This window comes from Idiotropiscis lumnitzeri, chromosome 4 (genome assembly GCF_059441095.1).
Source record: "Idiotropiscis lumnitzeri isolate Australia: NSW breed Sydney's pygmy pipehorse chromosome 4, RoL_Ilum_1.0, whole genome shotgun sequence".
NCBI classification, from domain to species: Eukaryota; Metazoa; Chordata; class Actinopteri; order Syngnathiformes; family Syngnathidae; genus Idiotropiscis; species Idiotropiscis lumnitzeri.
In genome coordinates, this window is record NC_142394.1 from 17,943,728 (window position 1) to 17,963,537 (window position 19,810).

At 40.5% G+C, this 19,810-nt stretch overlaps 1 protein-coding gene across 4 annotated transcripts in view; it reads left to right on the forward strand.

The window, feature by feature from the left end:
* Nucleotides 1-19,810, forward strand: part of nlgn3a (neuroligin 3a) — a 215,537-nt gene that overhangs the window by 102,767 nt on the left and 92,960 nt on the right. For all 4 annotated transcript variants that reach the window (XM_088293270.1, XM_088293268.1, XM_088293271.1 and 1 more), the window contains one exon: nt 9,825-9,974. In XM_088293270.1, coding sequence (XP_088149396.1) covers nt 9,825-9,974 — 150 coding nt within the window. The remainder of the gene's footprint in view (nt 1-9,824; nt 9,975-19,810) is intronic.

Here is a 19,810-nt window from a genome sequence, read left to right on the forward strand (position 1 = left end):
AAGCAACTAAGGCAAGAGACGCTTCAAGATTTTGACTTGTTTTTGTCATCCCACTGACGGCAAGTTTCTTTGGGTGCGTAGCTTTGCCTCGCTTCCAGGAGCGCCACGTGCGTGTGCGAATGTTCGCCTGGAGTCCCTTTGGAAAATGCTGACGAGTGTCAATCCGTTTGTCTGGCACATCTCGACGCTCGTGTTCACACTGGCTTGGTCTCTAAGCCATGCAAGACTAGCCTGACTGAAATTGTGACACGTCTATTCTTTACCGAGCGCAACTAATGCTATTTACAGAACAGCGGCGTAGAAAGCACAATGCCATCCCTGTGGAATCTCTGCCGCAGCGCTGTAGCTAATGCCTGTGTTGGCCATCAATCCTTCAACATGATCGGGAAGATTTTCATTGTTCTGGTAAATATGTCTTTTTGAAGCGTCGGCCCGAGACAGGAAGACAGAAGGAAGAAATGCTCGGGGACTCCCTTGGTTCTCTGTTATTCGCTCCCAAAGTATTCCCTCTTGCAAAAGCATTCACTGAAGGATGGATTTGAACACGACACCAACCCCAAAAATTCCTCGCAAGCTGCCGCGCCTTTTGCTCCAGCGTGCTATTACCGCGGGTAATAGCAATCTCCTTCTGCACCGCGTATGTCACTGAAAAATGGAATGTTTCTTTTAATGTTAAAGGCCAAGTCGAATAAGAACACACAGAGAACTCCCACTCGCTCACTCCGCGGTGATTCACCTCTCATCCACATTCTCATTCCTTGTGCGGAGTTGCCGTCTTGTCTGGCTGCTCAGCACCTCCATCTCACCGCTCGTGCATTACTATGCTGCCTCAGTTAGCCGTCTGTCAATGTGGGGATAATTCCCTCCCTCCCACTACCTTTGAGCTGTCCTCCCCCATCTTAAGAGCCCCCAGACATGTACTTTGGATTCATTCTTTTTTTTTTTTTTTAATTGGAGCAATAATAGCGTTCTCTGAAAGCATACATCGTGTATGTGTTCGTATACGGTACATTTACAACGCAGGTATCAAGCTCGGGTCCTCGAGGGTGACTATCCTGTATGATTTAAATATTTCCCTCCTCCATCACATCTGATTTAAATGATTAGGGTCGCTCAATCATTCGAATCAGGTGTGTTGAAGGAGGGAAAAATCTAAAACGTGCATGACGCGACTGTTTTCCAGGGAGTCGAAATGAAGTTTCATTGCATATACTGTACATGAAAAAAAATATGAAAACACAACCTGATAAATACACATTCCTCATGAATGCACCTTTCTTAAAACAGGTTTCACCAATGTTTAAAAAAGCGAGGGCTACTTCTTGAATTTGAAACGCTTCTGCTAAACCTTCAATTGTATGTTAATAATTGTTAAGACTCTGATCGTGCTCATGGTTTCTCACACTCGTCAACTTTATTTTTTTTAATCAGAAATGCAAGAATCTTAGCAATAAAATCATCTACATCGGTTCTATTTATTACACTGATTTTGTCTCGAGCATTCCAATTTCATAATTTAATTTTTTTCACAAATTTTCTACCTATAAATGAAAACTTGTTCGATTGTGGCTCCGGCTTTCCTGTGTGGGGTTTGCATGTTCTCCCAGTGCCTTGTGTGGATTTTCTCCCAGGTACTTCAGATTCCTCCAGCATTCCAAAAACATGCTTGGTAGGTTAATTGAACATTCTAAATTGTCCCTAGACGTGAGTGTGAGCGCAGATGGTTGTTCGTCTCTGTGCCTTGCGATTGGCTGGCAACCAGTTCAGGGAGTATGCTGCCGACTGCCTGAAGACAACTCGGATAAGCTCCCACGCCCCTGCGACCCTTGTGAGGAGAAGCGGCTTAGATAATGGATGGATGGAAATTAAAACGCATGGTAAAATATATATTGTGCAAGCTTTAAGAAGTAAAAAAAAAAAAAAAGAAAATATCTCAATAACCTTATGTTATACAAAGTGTAGACATTTTTTTGAATTAACGTAAAAAATATTAAGGGACTCAAGTAGTCATCTCTGATTAAAATTTGCCAACAGGCCCACGGGCTACTCATGTGGTCCATGGGGGTTCGCTGGTGCCCACGAGCACATGTTGGTCACTCCTGATTTAAAACCTAAGCCAAGAAGAAAATAAGCAGCCTTTAGTCAAATTGAGCATGATGTGCAATAATGTCATTAAAAGGGTCGGCAAAGACTTTATATATAACCTTGAGGGGGAAAAAAACTCCCTTGCCATTTTAAAGGATTGCAAAACATGGAATTTTCAATAAATCCTAATGTGAACATAATCTAATTAGCTATTTCTTTAGAGTTAATCTTGAACTTTAATGGCACTGAGCAAAGCACCAAGAGCCTTGTTTGAAAGTAGGTTTTGTACAAAGTAATAGCTTGTGAAAATGCGCACAAAGAAACGTCCAAAAGCAACCTCCGCTTTGACCGAGGCAAATGTAAAGGAAAGTAAACGGCAAAATGATCTGTTTATATACTGTACGTCATTCTATCTGTCAGTCTGTCCTTGAGGCTGCCCTTCTGAGCATCACTGTCTGTTTTTCCTCTTCATGTCTTTCGGAGTGACAGTCAACCCCGTGGCATCGCCATCGTCTATTCAAATTCAGCCTCGGACTCCCTGCGGCAACATGACGGTCTAGGCCAAGTCGTCATGATTTACGCTGTCTCACAATTGAGACCCAATTTTCCGGAGGCTGTTACTATACTGCAAATAGCCAAGTCACCTAGCTGCTGTTGTTGGATAAGTGGCCACGGAAATAAAGGAAGCGAGGCTAAACTTTGCTTCTGTGTACCAAGTTGCTCCCACTAATGAAAAGTAAATGTGTCTGTGAGTCCGTCTGCCTGCTATTTGGCTTCAACTCCAGTCAGGAGTGAGGCCTCCAGTGAGAGAGTACGGCCCAAACCATCAAATAAGGAAAGCATCCACACACTAGAATGCATAAACAATGCTTGCTTCCGAGCACCAACGAGGATAGGCACACAAACGCAGAAGCGCTTTCAGAGCCACGAAACTGAGCCGAGCTCCACCTGCCCGGCGGGAATTACCATTAATCCCATTGCACAAGATAACTGGATGGCCAGCTAGCAAAACCGCCATCTCTTCTCAGACTGCCTGGATGGAGACTGCTGAACCAACTTGGGGAGCAATTGATTTCTTTTAATACGAGGATGAAGGATTCCTATTCCGGCACCAAATGTGTTTACTTGAAGACGGTTTTCTACAAGTATTGTACAACAGTTTTGTTAATGCCGGAAAATGGCACAAAAGGTAATCATTTTGAGCCACTGATGTGCAGAAGTAGTAATGGTAGTGGAAGTAGTAGTCATAATCTAAAAATATGTTCTAACTGGTTCCTTGACAACGCAGTCAGAGTCTCTGAATTCCCGACCACAACTATTTTTTTTCCTCTTTCAGGAAGATAAAGAGAGAATGAAGCAGTATGAGCAGTGGCGGTCTTAGCTTGAATGGCACCCTGAGCATGACCACCCCACATTGGCACCGCCCCCCCCTACAACAAAACATACACACACACACACACACACGCGCGGAAAAGAAATCTTTCTTTATAATACCGCAATGGCAAACAATATGTTGAATTCAGGAATATTAAAAAAAAAAGTAAAAATAAACTGAATTGTGCCAATGGAGAAAAAAAATAACTTGGATGAATCGTCTTTTGTGGAATAAAATGCTCTAAAATGTTCAAGGTGGAACAAATTAATACAAACAAATTGGTAATGTCAAAAAATTCAATAAAATTCAGAGCTTGAAATCATCAATACCAAATTTGAATCAGAAATGGCTTTCTGTGTCCCTTTATGTAAGCAGTAATATTATAAAAACGATGTGTGAGACAAATAAATGAGAGCCGATTTGGAATCAGTGCAAAATATACAGTTTCTTTGCATCTCTGATTAAAAAATTCACGTAGCATTTTGCTTTTTAGGCACGTTGCCACACCCCGCAGAAAAGATGCCCTGTGGCAGCTGCACATCGCCCATACTAGAAAATGCCACGGAATATGAGTGAATAGAAATATTTACACAAACAACTGATGCCAACAGGATTCAAACCACTGACTCCAGATAAAAGTTGTATTATCTTTTGCAGTCTTACATAATTAATTTGTAGTTCATTAGAGGTGTATTCAGTCTACGCGACATGACGTACAGGCGTCACATTTTTTACAAAATCACTCTAAAGGGCTAAAACAGGTTTAATAATAGACTGGTACTGATGTCAGGTGGGCTCACCTCAGGCACTAGCAGCCCACGCTTTTTTTCTCTTGCCCTTTTCCCATAAGTGTCAAGAAATAATTGGTGAAGAACAAGCATGCGGACATAAAATCTAAAACTTGCAAGACCAGTCAATCCTACATATGTCCGTCAAATTCATTTCATTGATGTAATTTTCAAGTTGGGTAATACCAGGAGAAGTAATCCACATAAAAATGTTGTGTGCTTTTTACACTAAGGCTACATCTGCAGGATATGGTTAATCATTCCCCAACTGTGCCCCAATGCATGTGGACTTTAACAATGATACGTTTTTTTTTTTTATGAAATACGTCAGATTTGTAATCATTTCCGGATCTGTCACAGAATGCTTGGCTTCATTTCAAATGGCAGTTTCAACTAAAAGAAATCATAAAATGTGTTGGTTTGGCCACTTGCATATATGACAATATATATATATATATATATATATATATATATATATATATATATATATATATATAAATTTTTGGACAAAGGTTTTGTATCTATTTTTTATGTAAAGATACCCTAAACTTTTGAAAAATGTTTTCATTATTTTTTGCAGCTCAAAAATGCAAAACTTGCTAACTGACAATCGCCTGCAACCCCAACACAACATCCTACCTGTTTGTTGCTTTTGATTGAGTCTATTTTTATGATATGTCAGCTTTCAGGTTTGCATTGGTGACAGAAACCCAATCTCCTTTCATTCCGGGGGCAAACATCTGTCTGTGTGTGTTCGGGATTACAACAATAGCTCCAGGGAACTTGGGGTCCCCTCACATTATTTTTCTCAGCCGTCATCTATCCTTGGCTCTCCTCTCTTTTCTATGCAGCACGCCACGCCAACTTCACATTTAGACCACAAACCACCAGCCAAGCAGGAAGTCACCTTCACCCAAAGGTCATCGCTGCCATTACTCGCGCAGTAGGGATGCAAAGATTCATAGAGGAGGCATTCACTTTCACACTTCTTTTCATGTGAGCATCCATGCCAAGATGTTTTTAATCTATGACACACCTGAGGTAATCACGGAAATGTCAAAGGAACACTGTGATTGGACCAAACTGAAACTGGGAGGCAATGATGGATGCCAGATGACAAAAGTTTTTGTTTTTTTTTCTTGCTCATGCTTGCACTTGTTTGTGAGCGAAAAGAAGAGAATTTGTTCCAGAGTGTTCCTTCACTTTAGCATGCTTCCCTCCAAGGCCGAGTCACACACACAGACAGAATAACTCATTTGATGTGGATGAAAGGAAATGGAAGCAGATATTCTGTGACATTCTAAATATTGTCAGTGACTTGTAGCAGCTGTATAATTTGGTGCAATTACACAAAATGTTTTGCAAGCAGCTCCACAGCAATGACAAAAAAAAATGCTGCCACTTTTAAATGTGAAAACACTCAGTAATGGACTTGTCATGACTGAAGTGTGAACCCTGTCCTGACAAGAACATTACAGTAGGATGCATGTCATGTCTTGCCGCATCAGGACATTGTCACCCAGCAGCTCCCATCCCCGCCGCCGCCGCAACTCAGCCTCCACCCCGCCACAGTTGCTAGCCACATACGGCGACTATATTTCACCACGTGCTGAAAGCCAGCCAGCCACACTTATCGCCACTCGCCCCTGTCTTGTGCCACTCCACTGTGTCAAGGCCCATTCTTGATGTCAGATTTGTGACTGATTTCAGTCAAGTTGTGTTGTGGAAAAGCTACAGGCGCATATGGAGGGCACGTGGGGAAGGAAAAGGGATAAATAACTGGGTTTCACTTTCAGAAGTGGAATATTGACTCAGCGCAGGAGTGGGCAATAGGGCCCGCCAGCAGTCCAATCAATCCAGTACCCACTTGAAAGGTTCTGACCCCTTATGTCCTGTTAAAAGACAAGCTTTGCTATATTTTTGGCACTTGTCAGCAGGACTGTTCACCTCCGCTCTTCTCAGCCCAGAGAGGACTCTCACAAAAACTTTGTAGGATTTTAACACCATATTGGATAATTTGCTATAGAAACAACACAAAAAAGCGACACATTATTTTATTATTTTCGCTGCACTTTAGGATCAGGCTGCATGCAAAAACATACAAATAGCTGTTGATTATTGCGATATCAATTCCTACATTATGTGCATTATATTCTACATTAAAAATCACATTTATCAGGTAATATTATGTACATTCATGAAATAATGAAAGAAATACATTTTTACGTGGCAAAATAAGCAGGTGTAAAAATAATGTGAATAATACCTCTAAATACTGTTCTCCTATCGGATGGCGATGTGCATTTAAGATTGCATCTGGTTAGCCAAAGTCAGTAAAAGCATACAATTTCATATAGTTGGCACAATGTCCGTCCTCCATCTGCGACTTGGGCACCTTTCCATCGTTGCCCCTGCGTTCTTATTCCTAAAAATAATCGTCCTCCGTCCACGTCGATCTCCGTCCTTTTAAAACGCTTCCGTCCATGCATTTCGTCTGTCCGCCACAGCTACAAAAAATAAAGCATCTATACATGTTGATACCGTGGGAGAGAGGCTAACGGCAGAGCTTTCATAATTCATGCATAAACATTATATAAAACTCATTAGCCGGCTAATTTCTTATTCACATCCACTTAATGTAATTTATGGACTACAAAACACACCTGATTAAAAGCCACAATATCTAAATTTAGCCATAAAAACTAATTTGTACATATATTAGGCAATTCGGATGTGTAGCGGCTGGTCTCCACGTTATTAAATGGGGTATTATCTTTATTATGAAAACCAGAACGCGCTTTTTACCCCCCAAACAATGCAGAACCCAGCTATAGTAACAGAGTGTAACAAAACTCAGACTCTTGTTGTCACATGATGCAAATTCACAGATTTGCTCGGACCAGGGTTTGCACTGTAGACATGGCAATATTTATTGCACTTCATCCCTTTGCTCAAATTAAACAAAACTCAAGATGCTTATTTTGGCTCTCAATTGCTTCTTCACACAGTATCGCGTCCGTGTTTTTGCACTCTCTCTCGCTCTCTGTGTTGTGGGTAATTATTCTTGACCCAGTCGATTAGGTTGAAGCTTTGTTTTGGGGCAGGCTGAAGAGCAGGTTGGGTATATTGGTTATCGGTAGTTTTTACCTTCTTTTGGATCCAAATCTTGAACCCTGAACCCAATGCACTGGATATAAATAACTCAGCCCCTTTTTGACCCATCTCTGGGTAAGCTATTACATCATATTTGGGTTGGTTTGGACTTAAAAGCGATTGCAGGATCATACGTTTAGGGGTGCTGGGAGTTTTGGTGCCAGAGCACATTCGATTGGGGGGCATTTGTGTTTTGACTTTTTACTGCTGAAAAACATTTTCCATATACTTTAGGCTTAGTATTTTGTTTTTTGTGTGTTTCTCTTTTAGTGTGTCACTATTCACCTTCACATTAGGATTGGAATAATTTTTAAATTTTTTGTTGATGCTGATAATTGTCATAACGGATATCTTGATCAAAAGTGTGTCAGAGTGAGAAAGTGTCATTCGAATCATTTTTAATCATCTACTCAATTATTTCACACCTGCATGAGGTGCACAATAATTCATCATTTATTTTTATTTCTATATTTACATTTCCAAGTATTTTTTTTTTTTAATTGTGCATGATGTTGTATTTCTACTGTACTGATATGCGCATTAATGAACTCTCTTTTTCTTTCCGAGCACCGAGCACACATGCTAATATTTGATGTTATATTATGTTTTCATGAGTTTCTATTAAGGAACGGTCAATTAAATGTTGATTTGTTTGCCTTGACACAGATGAAAAGAGGCAGGAGACTCTTTTCTGACGTTAGCTCCCGCTACCAATCATCAAACTCTATCTCAATGATGAATAGCGTCACGCAATAGTCCATGACAGTAGTTGACACAATTGGGTAATCGAGTTGTTTATACATATGTGTGACTCCTCCCACATTAGATCAAGTTAATAAATAGCTCTGATCAATTTGAGCTGAAGTGTCTTATGTCATACTCCTAAAAGGGATTGAGCTGTAGTCATGGCGACATGATGTGAATCAACAAAAGAGGTGACTGATGACATTGACGTGACAAATTTTTTTCTTTTTTTTTTTTATGCGTTTTAGATTTTATTTCGTCCCCTTGTTCCTGCCTCACTCCCCTATGTATCTGTACTCCATTTGTTTGCTTGTCTGTTTTTCCTTCGCATTTCCCTTTGACTGTACCTCCCATGTCGTCTCACCTCAAACATCCTCTCCTCTTATTGTTCAACACACGTGTGTTCAGAGAGGTGTCAGCTGTGAATCACATTTTACTGTCACCCTCCCAGATACCAGCCCAATAACGGCAAACCGTATTAAAAGCTATCATTATGTACTCGTGCGTTGAAACGTGACTCAACAAAGGCACAATGCGATTGAGATTGTGTCAAGACTGCTGTAGAAAACGCATCTTATTAGCAATGGTGAGACGCATAATAACAAGCAGTGCTTGCAGATGCAAGATAGGGCCGTCCGTTTAAAAGAGTTTATCCAGTCACTATTGCAACCAGGACACCATTTTTAGAAAGTCAAGTTCAATCTGCACCTCTTGTTTTGTCTTGTTTGTACTTTACTTCTCAATCTTCTCTTTTTCTCAACTGTACCCTTTTTTTTAGTCAGTCTCTCCCTTTTTTTCATCACTTTTTGCCCTTTGCACCCCTTCTCATTCGCACCACTCAGAGCGTAGGGGGGGGGGATAAGAAGCTTGGTGCTGGAAAGAGATGGGAGAAAGGCAGCAGGGAGATCGGGGCGAGTGTGTGATTGAAAGTGATACAAAATGGGGGGGTGGGGGCGGTTGAAGGAGTGAAAATGAGAGGTTCTTGTCTTGTCCCTCCGCTGCTGCCAGCCAGTCACTAATTCAGAAGACTATTCCTCAGACAGAGTTTTTTTCTCCCCTTCTCTTTCCGCCAGTGAATGTACTTTATCTGGCTTAAGTGTCATTCCAGCTGGCCATCCATTACTGGTTTGGGAATAAAATAAATAGCCCTCAATGTCCTGCACCTCAGTGCAAACAGGTTAGTGAGCGCACACAGGCCCGTACTTAAAAAAAAAAGAAAAAAAAGAACGAAAGTATACGGTGTAATTAGCGAGTGTTTTTTTTTCTCCCCGCGATCACTGTCGAGCCAAATTAGCCCCTCTCGGTTCGGAATATGTCAGAGTAGCTTCCTCTCTTCTCCCTTAATGGCTTCCTGCTTGCCCATATTTGGAAAGCCTGCGTGTTTCCTGGAAAGCCAAACACGAGCTAATAGTTTGTTTTCTAAGAGGTAAATTACACGTCGTTTGCAGCCGAGATGGCCAATTACTTTAATAGAATTGAAATCGGTTTAATGAGTTGACATTGGCATGCAGCAGACGGAATCGCATGGTGCTTCGGTGCCAGTCAGCGCCGGTATCTGGGGGGTGATGGCCAGTTTATTTGTGGACCATCAAGCCTATGTGAATGAGAACCGAGTCACCGCGATGAGCACAGTGGGCGAGCGTCCAATGTGAATGTGGTAACAATGGCCGCTCTTGCAGACATACGAGACACCGGGGCCAAGCCTGTGATGGTCTACATCCACGGGGGATCCTACATGGAGGGGACCGGAAACATGATTGATGGCAGCGTCCTGGCGAGCTACGGCAATGTCATCGTTATCACCCTCAACTACCGCGTTGGAGTTCTTGGTAAGTTTGGTTTCTGCTTTAACACTTTTCAGCCACATGCTGACATTTGTGGATGTTTTTCTAAGTTGCTGGCTTGCATTCATTTGTTATGTAAAGACAAGGAAAGATGATGCAGTGCAAATATGCTCGGATTGCTTGGTGGGATTACATGATTGTGTTCGTCAAAGGAATTGCCGTGTTTTCTCACATAGCGGTTGGGGCATATTTATTTTGTCCACTGCAGAGCAATGTTATCATTTAGAATCATAGTTGATAAAAAAAACTAGGAGTAAAATTTGGCAATGATTTTTTTAAAATGAAATGAAACAAATACGACACTGCTTTAGAAAAAAAAAAGCTCTAACTAACTGAAACTACAATTTACTAGATCAGAATCAGATTCAGCTTCATTGGCAGAGTTTAAAAAACACGAGGATTTTGTCTCCAGTGGTTACAGCTCGGGCTGTTCGATGTTGCCTGACAAGAAAATCACGTCCATCAAACCCGATTTTCCGATAATGTATGTAAAATACAAATAATGAAAAATAAAACATTTTGAACGTCTTTTATTTAAACTTAATTTGCATGAATTATATGTGCGACTTTCGTGATGAACTGGAATCAGCATTTTGTTTATAGGTAACTGTTTCCACTTTCTGTGACAGTTACAGGCGGGGTCCACACATAAAGTCAATCGGGATATTTTCCCAATCAGCGATGTCAAACGCACAACAAAGTCTTATACGATTCTCTAATAAGATTATTCTTATATGTGAGGCGTGTTAAGTATGGAATTGTCCTGATTATAGGGTCTAAAACCAATCGAGGTTTACAATCTTAAATAATGAACGTGTTCAATATTTACGACCAAATATTTCTCTATGTGTGAACGAAGCCGAGTTCTCCTGCGCCAATCAAAAAAGGTCTATGACTGACGAACAAAGAAATGCCGGTTATGTTCAAATAAACCGCTCCGTAAAACAAAGTAGATAGCAAAAAAAAACAAAGAAAACACGAGAACAGAGAGTCTTTACATAACGCAAGGCATCCATGAGTGTTAAAGTACCGGTCATTTTCATCTTTGTCAATTAATTCGTGAGCTTTTGGCGTTGTTTTACACTCAACAAATACTCGAAATATTTAAAAATCTAATTCTCAAACTAATCAAAACTTAACCAAAATGAAGTTTAAAATCAGACTATTAAAAACGAACAAAACTAACTGAATTAAAAAACAAATAAATAAATGAAACATAACTATAACGAAGATCCTAAATTATTATTACTCTGCTGCAGTAGAAAAAAAAATTCTATTAGCATTTAGAGATTTATCTGGGGAAGGCCTTAATTTTTATATTCATTATTTAACATTCTTACGTTGTACAATAGTTGTACATCATTTCATGGCAAGAACCTGGACAGCCGTGAGACAGTTTATGTGCTTCAGTAGGCGCTGCTGTTCTGGGTAGCGATGGAGTTTTGGTTCATGAGTTAATTCTTTAATCTTCATGTGTGAACAATAGCATGGAATGAGGTGATTCCGTTTTGCACCTTTTTTTCTGGAGGGGAAACAAAGGAGGCTCTTTTTGTGACAGCTGTGTATTTGCGAGCCCGACAATTAATTGACACATGTATATTAGAGTGGAGCCCACTCCTTGAGGAAAAACGGTATGTTGTCTTTTTTGTGGGGAAATGAAATAGATTTTCAATGCCAGTAAATCTGACGTCCAGAAAGACATTATGAAATCTAGCCTTTGTTGTTATTGGTTGCAGATTGACTCACCCAGCTGAATCCTCTTTCAGAAATGTGTTTGTACCTGCACGCTTTGGTGTGTTAGCGCGTTTGTGGGGGTGGGAGTGGAAAGAGGCAGAGAAAGAGGGGACGCTAAAAGAAAGAAGTGAGCTCCATGGAAACAGCAGCTGCAACACAAAATGGAGTTTGTTAGCACACCAAGCTTTTTAGCGATTGCAGTCATCATCTAGCCATCAGGAATATCAAATTGAAATATGACAATCTTTAATTCTTTATTCTTTCTATTCAAACAATGCACATCATTAAAATAAATTCAATTCTTTAAAGCAAACTAGGATATTTTTTCCTCTTAGGACGTCTTCTGTGTGCTGCCCATAATTTAAATGTCGACAAATCAGAGCATATCACTTCCCTTTATAAACAAAGCTCAGCCGTCGGATCAAAGCAAACCACTGCAGAATTTGCACAAGAGTGCCAAATGTTGCCTCAATAAACATGAGTCAGAGAGTCCACATACTGCATGTGCAATGTTATTTACCTGTGATATTTACCATCTTTTCGAACCTTTACCTCACACTACCTCCTGTGACTCGAAATGTTCAATTCTTGATTGGGCTTAATTTGTGGCATCTCTTTTTATTTTTAGTTATAGAGAGATTTTTGGAGTTTGGGCAACAACTCAAATGAAAATATCCAGTATAATTCATGAATTAAACTGGACTGGATTAGCCAACATGAATGCTTAGCTTTGATTAGCACTTTGAGAGAAGTATTTAATTCAACAATATTTATCGTCGTGATTGTAGTATTCAGTGGGACGCCTTTTGAAACAGAATATCAAAAAGACATCTCAGTATGATGTGCAATCCAATACCCCTAAACTAAAATAACAAATTAACTCCAATTTGTAGCATTTGCATCATATAATGGGCATCATTATATTTGTAAAGGCTCAGTTTCTTGATCCAGCTCTTGGCTTGGTTTCCCTTACCATGTGCGGGTGAACCTATGGAATGGTAAGTGAATATTGGTCCGTGAGGGGAAAAAAACTGCAGACAAGTTTTATATAATGTTTAATAACTGAAGGAAGTTTGTTTGAAAAGATTGCCATCTTTTGGCCTGCTGACCTTGTTTGTTGTGAACATCAATGGTTGGCATGTGGAATGTTTGCTGCTCTGAAGGTGTTACATGGCAGAGGAGGATGTTGCATCCCACATACATAATGTTTTCTTTAGTTGGGATTTTTTTTTTTTATTGAAATGAGGGTGCTAGCATGCATTGATTTTTTTTTTTTTTTCTTTTCATCGAGACCGCTTGCAGTGTACCTGCTTCTTCTTTGACCCTCGGTGATAGAGTAGTTAATAATTGTATTCAAGTCAAGTCAACGAGTAAGCGTAATTGTTGCAATTATTTATTTAACCTTTATTTATCCAGGTAAAGCCATTGAAAATAGATTTTCATGCGCAATGTTGATGTGACCAGACTAAAAGTAAAAAGTTTTAGATGATGACATTTTATTTTCTGTGACTTTGATTGCTCCTGCTTGTACTTTTGAATGTGTTGGGCAATGTGTGGAATTAGTTGTTTGTTTGCGATGATAAGAATCAAAATGGCTTTTGTAAGGACAGCTTCATTGCAAATTTGTCTCCAAATCAAATGTGAATTGTCTCTTTAAAAATCTCGTGACTCTGAAGAAGTTAAGACAGAGGATCAATGTATCTCGGGATATTGCATCCGTTCAACTCAAAAGTGGCCACTGATGGCCCACCGTGACACGGTGTTCTAGATGGTCCACTCCTGCCCCAGCATAATGGCAAGGATGAGCATTTTCCGCCGATTTGCGGATTTCCAACTTTTTTTTAAGAATAGAATGACCATTTTTAAGATAAGTGCAAATCCGTGGAGAGATTTTCAGGGTGGAGAGAGCGGAGAGAGATAGAGTGACCCACGTGACCAGCAGGTTGTTCAGCAATTAAAGAGTGGGACACTGTTAAGACTTTTACAACCGGCGAAGGTGTTAGTGTTTGAAGAGAGGTTTATTTTCTGCCTTTACCATGAGAGAAGAGGGTCATTGCGATTTAATGTGTAGTGTTCATTTATTGGTTAGCATCCATGTTTTACTCCCCCCATAATTGGGTCAGAGGAAGTGCATTCGACATTGAGGTGCTGTGGTTTACTTGTTCGTTTTATTCCACACAGCATTACAATTTGAAAAAAGCAGACAGAGACAAAATCTTGGAGTACGGATTGGTAGTGATGGGGAAATGAAGCTTCAAATTTGCTTCATGAAGCAGCTGTCGTATTTGTGAGTCCTCTAGATGGCACTGTTGTTGCTTTCAGACCCATGTTGAGCAGAGAGCGCCATCTACACGAGTCCAAAAATACTACAACTGCTTCATGAAGCAGATTTGAAGCTTCATTTACCCATCACTTCCGATTGGAGTTTTCAAAGGCTGAAATGGCGAGTAAATTTAGGCAGGCACACATGACAATGCATCCATTTTGTATCCTGCTTATGCATGAGTTGCGAGTGACATGAAAAGTATTGATAAAGGCAAACTAAGACTAGATTGGATTAAAAAGTAGTATTTCTTGTCGGAATCTAACGGAGTCAATGTAGCGTGTTACCACCCACCTCTGGAAATCAACCTTCAAAGTGTTGTCAGGTGGCCCTGAAGAGTCCTGGCTTCTCATGTGCCAACCAACCACTGGTGTAAGGCTAACAAGGCGTGTTCATGCTCATATTTCCTTTATGGCACTTCAATTATGAGTCAGATGTTTCTACTCTCAACACCACATTTCGCTAAATGTCATTCTACATGCATGCACACACACCCTGCAAACAGGGCAAGCCAGCGCTCTAAGCATGCACATACTCATGCACGTGCATACAAACACACGGATCGGGGAGAAAAAAAAATGCACACACACTAATGTGCTTGGTTTACGCGCACACACACACACACACACACACACAGAGTTGCTCTCTTGGTGAGATCCTTCTGAGAAATGAGAGGAGAAGAAGCGATGCGTGTGCTTGGGCGATAATGTAGTATGGGCCGATAATCTCCCCACGGTGCAGCTTTAACTGTTATTACAGACACACTCTTACAGCACAAATAAAACCAAGGCCAGAGAGAAATCAGAGCATGATGGGCAAATTAGAACTAATCTGTCTGGAATATCATAACTTCAAACGTGTTGACCTTCCATTCTTCCAACATGACATTTGTTTTTAGCGAATTTGCATGTGCTGATTGACCGAGGTGCACTTAAATGGACGGTGCAGTGGCATGTGATAAGGTTTGACACTATCAGAGGCATTGACTTCATTTACAATTTCCATGAAACGGGATTATTTTCCGTCTTTTTCTTCATTGTGTCGTCTCTGTCTTTGCTCCTCACTTCCATCGTTACGTTTTTATTCGTCCAATCAGATTTCTGCTTCAATTTGATGGCATGCCAATGGAATCTGCGCAGTGTCTCCCATGACACATACACAATAATAATAGAATTTTTTTTTAACAAATCAAATTGCAGATTCAACAAATAAGGCCTGCGAGTCAGTATTTCTCGTCCTCTGATGAGTTGCTATAGTTTACTGGGTATGTGCAGCAAAAGTCGTCTTTGGTAGCCGACGTCGACTTGTTGAGTGCACACCTTTTATGGAGGAGGAGGGATGTCCAACTTGATTCATACCTCCTGGTTCACTATCTTTCATGTTGCTGCTGCCTCTATTTTTTTATGGCTCCATAGGACTCCAAGATCTCGAAAAATCTAGATCGCAACCTTTTGTTGACTTTACTTTTTTCTGTTACGTCTTTTTTATATCGTGCCAAAGTATAGAGTAGAAAATACACATCTGTGTTCAAACGGGATTAAAAATAAGAATATGTCGGAAAAAATAAATACTCAGGTAAAGTACAGAAACTTGAATAATCAGTCGTATTTGACTGTGGAAGTTCCACTGCATGCATAACACATTGAGTCATCATTAGTAATAAAGACTAGTCAGTAAGTAGGCCACTGGGAATACATTACAACGCATCATCTAACGGAATTCTAGTGGATGAGGTCATGTGACTGCAAAGTGAAAGAAATTATTTCGGGTGCAACTTCACCTCTTGTGATTAGTCCTGTTTATATATTAAACAAAATAGTAATTTATTCCCCGAATAAGTGTAAGCAATTCAACGTGAACAGTCAAATAAATAAATAAAGATTCTGAAAAGCTGTTTTAATTAAGCCGCTTAAAGAGATGAGGGAATAAAGACGGCAGAGAGAATTAGACAAGATAATGTGTTTAAAGTAACCGGCGAAAAGACAACTCAAGACATATTTTTTTTTCACACTAATATCAGACCAATGCTGTCCATGGGCAGTCAGAATATGGCATTAATATTGCAGTAAACGTCTTTGAAATAAACACAACATTCAGAATATTTAACACGCAAACAAAAGTCTCTCACAAACAAATTCTGTACTAAAAGTTATTTTAATGCGCGAGTCAAAAGGAAAAACATTTTCACCATCTTATTGCAACAAATTGACTCCAAAACCTTTCTAAATGTCAGTGATTAATGTTTTATTCATGTTTCATTTGTTTTGTTTGAGTTATACCATTTCTGCACTTATCGTCTCCTGCAGCTTTTCGATGTTTCTCCTAATGGATCAAAATTATTGAGAGATGCTGTTCAGTGTATTATGAAATATAGATGGAGCATTTGTTTTGACAAGCTACAGAGGATATAATCTATTTTTCAGCAGTATTTTTGAACATTTGTGAGATTCGGCAGTGAACAGACAAACTGCGTTGAATTGTTTCAATCCTGTTCTGACTGTGATTTTTTTTTTTTTAAGACCCTGCCACTCGTGTTCCAATTAAAGACGAGTCCGCAAAGTTACTATCGTCCTCCAGCAGCTTAAAGCTCTGTGCTGCTGAAACGGTAATTATTGCTTCAAAGAGTACACCGCAATTCTCCTGAGTCCCCATTTAGACACTTTCACATCTCAACCTCTCACTGTGTTGACGATTGAACTTTCTAGAGTTAATAGTTAATCACTTGTTGACCCACCGCCGGGATGATTAGCACCCAGCGAGGTTCGAGTCGGGTCACTCACTTTAGGTCAGGAATGGAAGAGGGGCGCTTGAAAGTTAGAGGAACACTTTTTGGAGCTCTGCACATTGAACTGCATGTGTGTGTGAGAAAGAGGTTTAGTCCTCAAAAAAACGTTGGGAACTTGGAGATGACATCAAAAAATTAATTGGAGATGGCCTCTTATAAAACAGTATTTTTTTTTCATTTGTTTACTTGTTCTTTTAACGAAAAACAGCTGTCATCCTAAAGTGGTGGAGGGATTTCTGTGTCCCAATGATTCTATGAGCTCAGTTGTCAGGAATACCAGAAGCATATATTGGTTACCCTAAGAGCAAATAGGTGTAGGTGAGCCACCACAACTCTGAACACCCTATGAAGAATACAATATCTGAACCAGGATTTTCCCATGGCAGAATCAGGTGTCCTGAACCGCCTCTGGAGCTGGGCCTGAATGTAGGTCTGGTGGCGGGTCCTATAGCCATGGCCCGGCAAGAAACAGCCAAACCAGACAACATGGGCCGAAGTTGAGGATCTTGGCTGTCCAACTCCGGACAACAGAAGAAGAAACTAGTGGTGCAGCCGAGGTAGCAAGTTTTGGTGAACTCCGTGTTGTCTCTTTGCTTTTTGCAGAGTATGGGGTTCTGACGTCTTCATCGAGCCTCCAACTCTCACTGGAGTCAATAAAGTTTGGAATGCTTTCTCCAGGTTGGGGATGACATTCTTCCCAGAGTGGAGGAGTTCGAGTATCTTGGGGTGTTTTGCTTGAATGAAGGAATAATGGAGCGAGAGATCGTTATGTGTGTCAGTACTGCATCTGCCGTGCTGCAGTCTCTGTGTTGGTCTGTTGTGTTGAAGAAGGAGCTGAACTGAAAAGCAAAGCGCTCGGTTGCAGTTGATCTGGGCTGCCGGGTTAAATGAGCACTGTGATTGGTTGTTAGCTAGCGAATCAGTGCACTGGACAAGAACCGGAAGTGTTGAAAGCGCAATACCGGGGAAAATCTCCTCTATGGACATAATGACTAGCTGGACAAAAAGGCGACAAAGACTAAAAAAATCACTCTCCTTTGCGAAAGACAACCGGTATTCGACATCACCGTCAAAGGCTACGCATCGACTATCGCCGCCGATGGCATGGAGGGGTACAACTTCTCACGCATGCGCAGAAGCTCCGGAGTAGTTGGTCCCTCTGTCGAGTTTTGCGGTGTGCTCTTCGGATGTGCCAAATTCTAGGCTGACGCGACAGTTGGCCACGACGGCCGATGTCAGATTGGTCTGTAAAGGCCTTTCGGGAAGCTCGGGGAGGAGTTCACAGTTGAACTGCCATTTCGCTGCTTCAAGAAAAGTCGGATGAGGTGGCTCTGGCATTTGATTAGGATACCGCCTGGGATTGTTCTGGGACTATGTCTCGGCTGTCTTGGAAATGCCTCAGGATCCCCCTGGAACAGCAAGAAGAAATGGCTCAAGAATGTCAAAACATAGACTTGTGTTAAGTTTTGTTACCGTGTTTTGTAGTATTTAGATGTTGGATACGTGCTTTCAAGAGGCAGGGTTAATGAGTGGCATCAGAAACCCAGTTTCTGGGCGTGGCTTGTGGATTACAGCAGCACTAAAATAATAAATACAGAAAAAAACATTGACGCAGTCCTTGCCCATGTAAGAGGGCCTTTCATTTGGTGTTCCCCGGAGAAGTAGATATATCCTCAATTTTCACAGTTTTTAAAAATATATTTTTAAGTAGTCTTTTGTTATCATATCATATAAAGTATCATATAAAATCTAATCTCGTTGCACACTTGAGTACAATGACAATAAAGGGATTTCTATTCTATTTCTATTTCTAAAGATTTAAATACCTCAACATAAGACCTGTCAAACACTAACTAAATATTCTAATTTGAATTCTAGTAGTTTTCTGTCTGCAACAAAAATAAAAGAATTGCCTTCACTATTTAACTCATTCAATACCATTTACGGATAAATACGTCAAAATCAATTTTTTTTTACTGGGCTGGTCGTGAATGAGTTAATGCTTTTGGAGGAGAACTGTGTGAGTGTGCGTGTGTGTGTCTGTGTGTACAGAGTTGCCACGCCTCTCTAATGATATGTAATGACTCCCAGTAAGAGGGGAGTATCTTGTATCAGTGCGCTTTACAAATAGAATTACTCACTGGCTCTCCGGTGCGTGTCACTTTGCCAGTCCATTGGGTGGCGGTGGAGGGGGGGGGGGGTAGGAGGTGTAGTGGGCTTAATTTATTTACCAGTTCAAGATGTATTACAAATGAAGGAAATCTTTCTGAAACTCAAGGTGACACTGTCCTTCTCAGTCCCTCTGAAAAGAGACCGTTGCCTCCCCTGTGATTGTTTGTGACCTTTGATGACTGATTCACAGATCGCTCTGATTGTAGCCGCTTTTATTTTTGTCATTGTACATTCAAGTCATTCAGTCCTTGAAGCGAACAGTTTCCAATCAAAATAAGCTCAGACTATATCTGAGTGTATAACTCTCGCAGCTTAAAGCTTCAAAGTTGTAATGGTGCATGAAATGTTTTGAGCCGTGTATATTGTGACTCCGTCCCACTTGTCCTTCTCCGACGCTGAAGAATGTGGCTTGTGGTAGTTTATCCACCGAATTTAAGAGAAACTGATTAGTTGGGTTTGAACAACACTGCACAGGGGATATGAGTAAACAGTTTGAGATACACCTTTGATCAATTTTATAATCAATCATGTGTCGGTCTGGACTGCTTTGTTTACTTTTAATCTTACTAATCTAGTGTTAAACTTTATGCTTCCAACAGTTCATAGGAAGGCCATTTTCTGTTCCAGCATGACTGACTACAAGAGTCATTGTGAGCCTGGCATCACTGTTCTTTAGTTCATTGGAGCCCCTAAGGTTGAACACAATCTGTTCAGTGACATTCATTGACATTACTTTTTGTCTTTTCCAAGTTCAAACTGTGCCCGATAATAAAAACATTCTCATTTAAACTGCAAGTTACCGCGGTG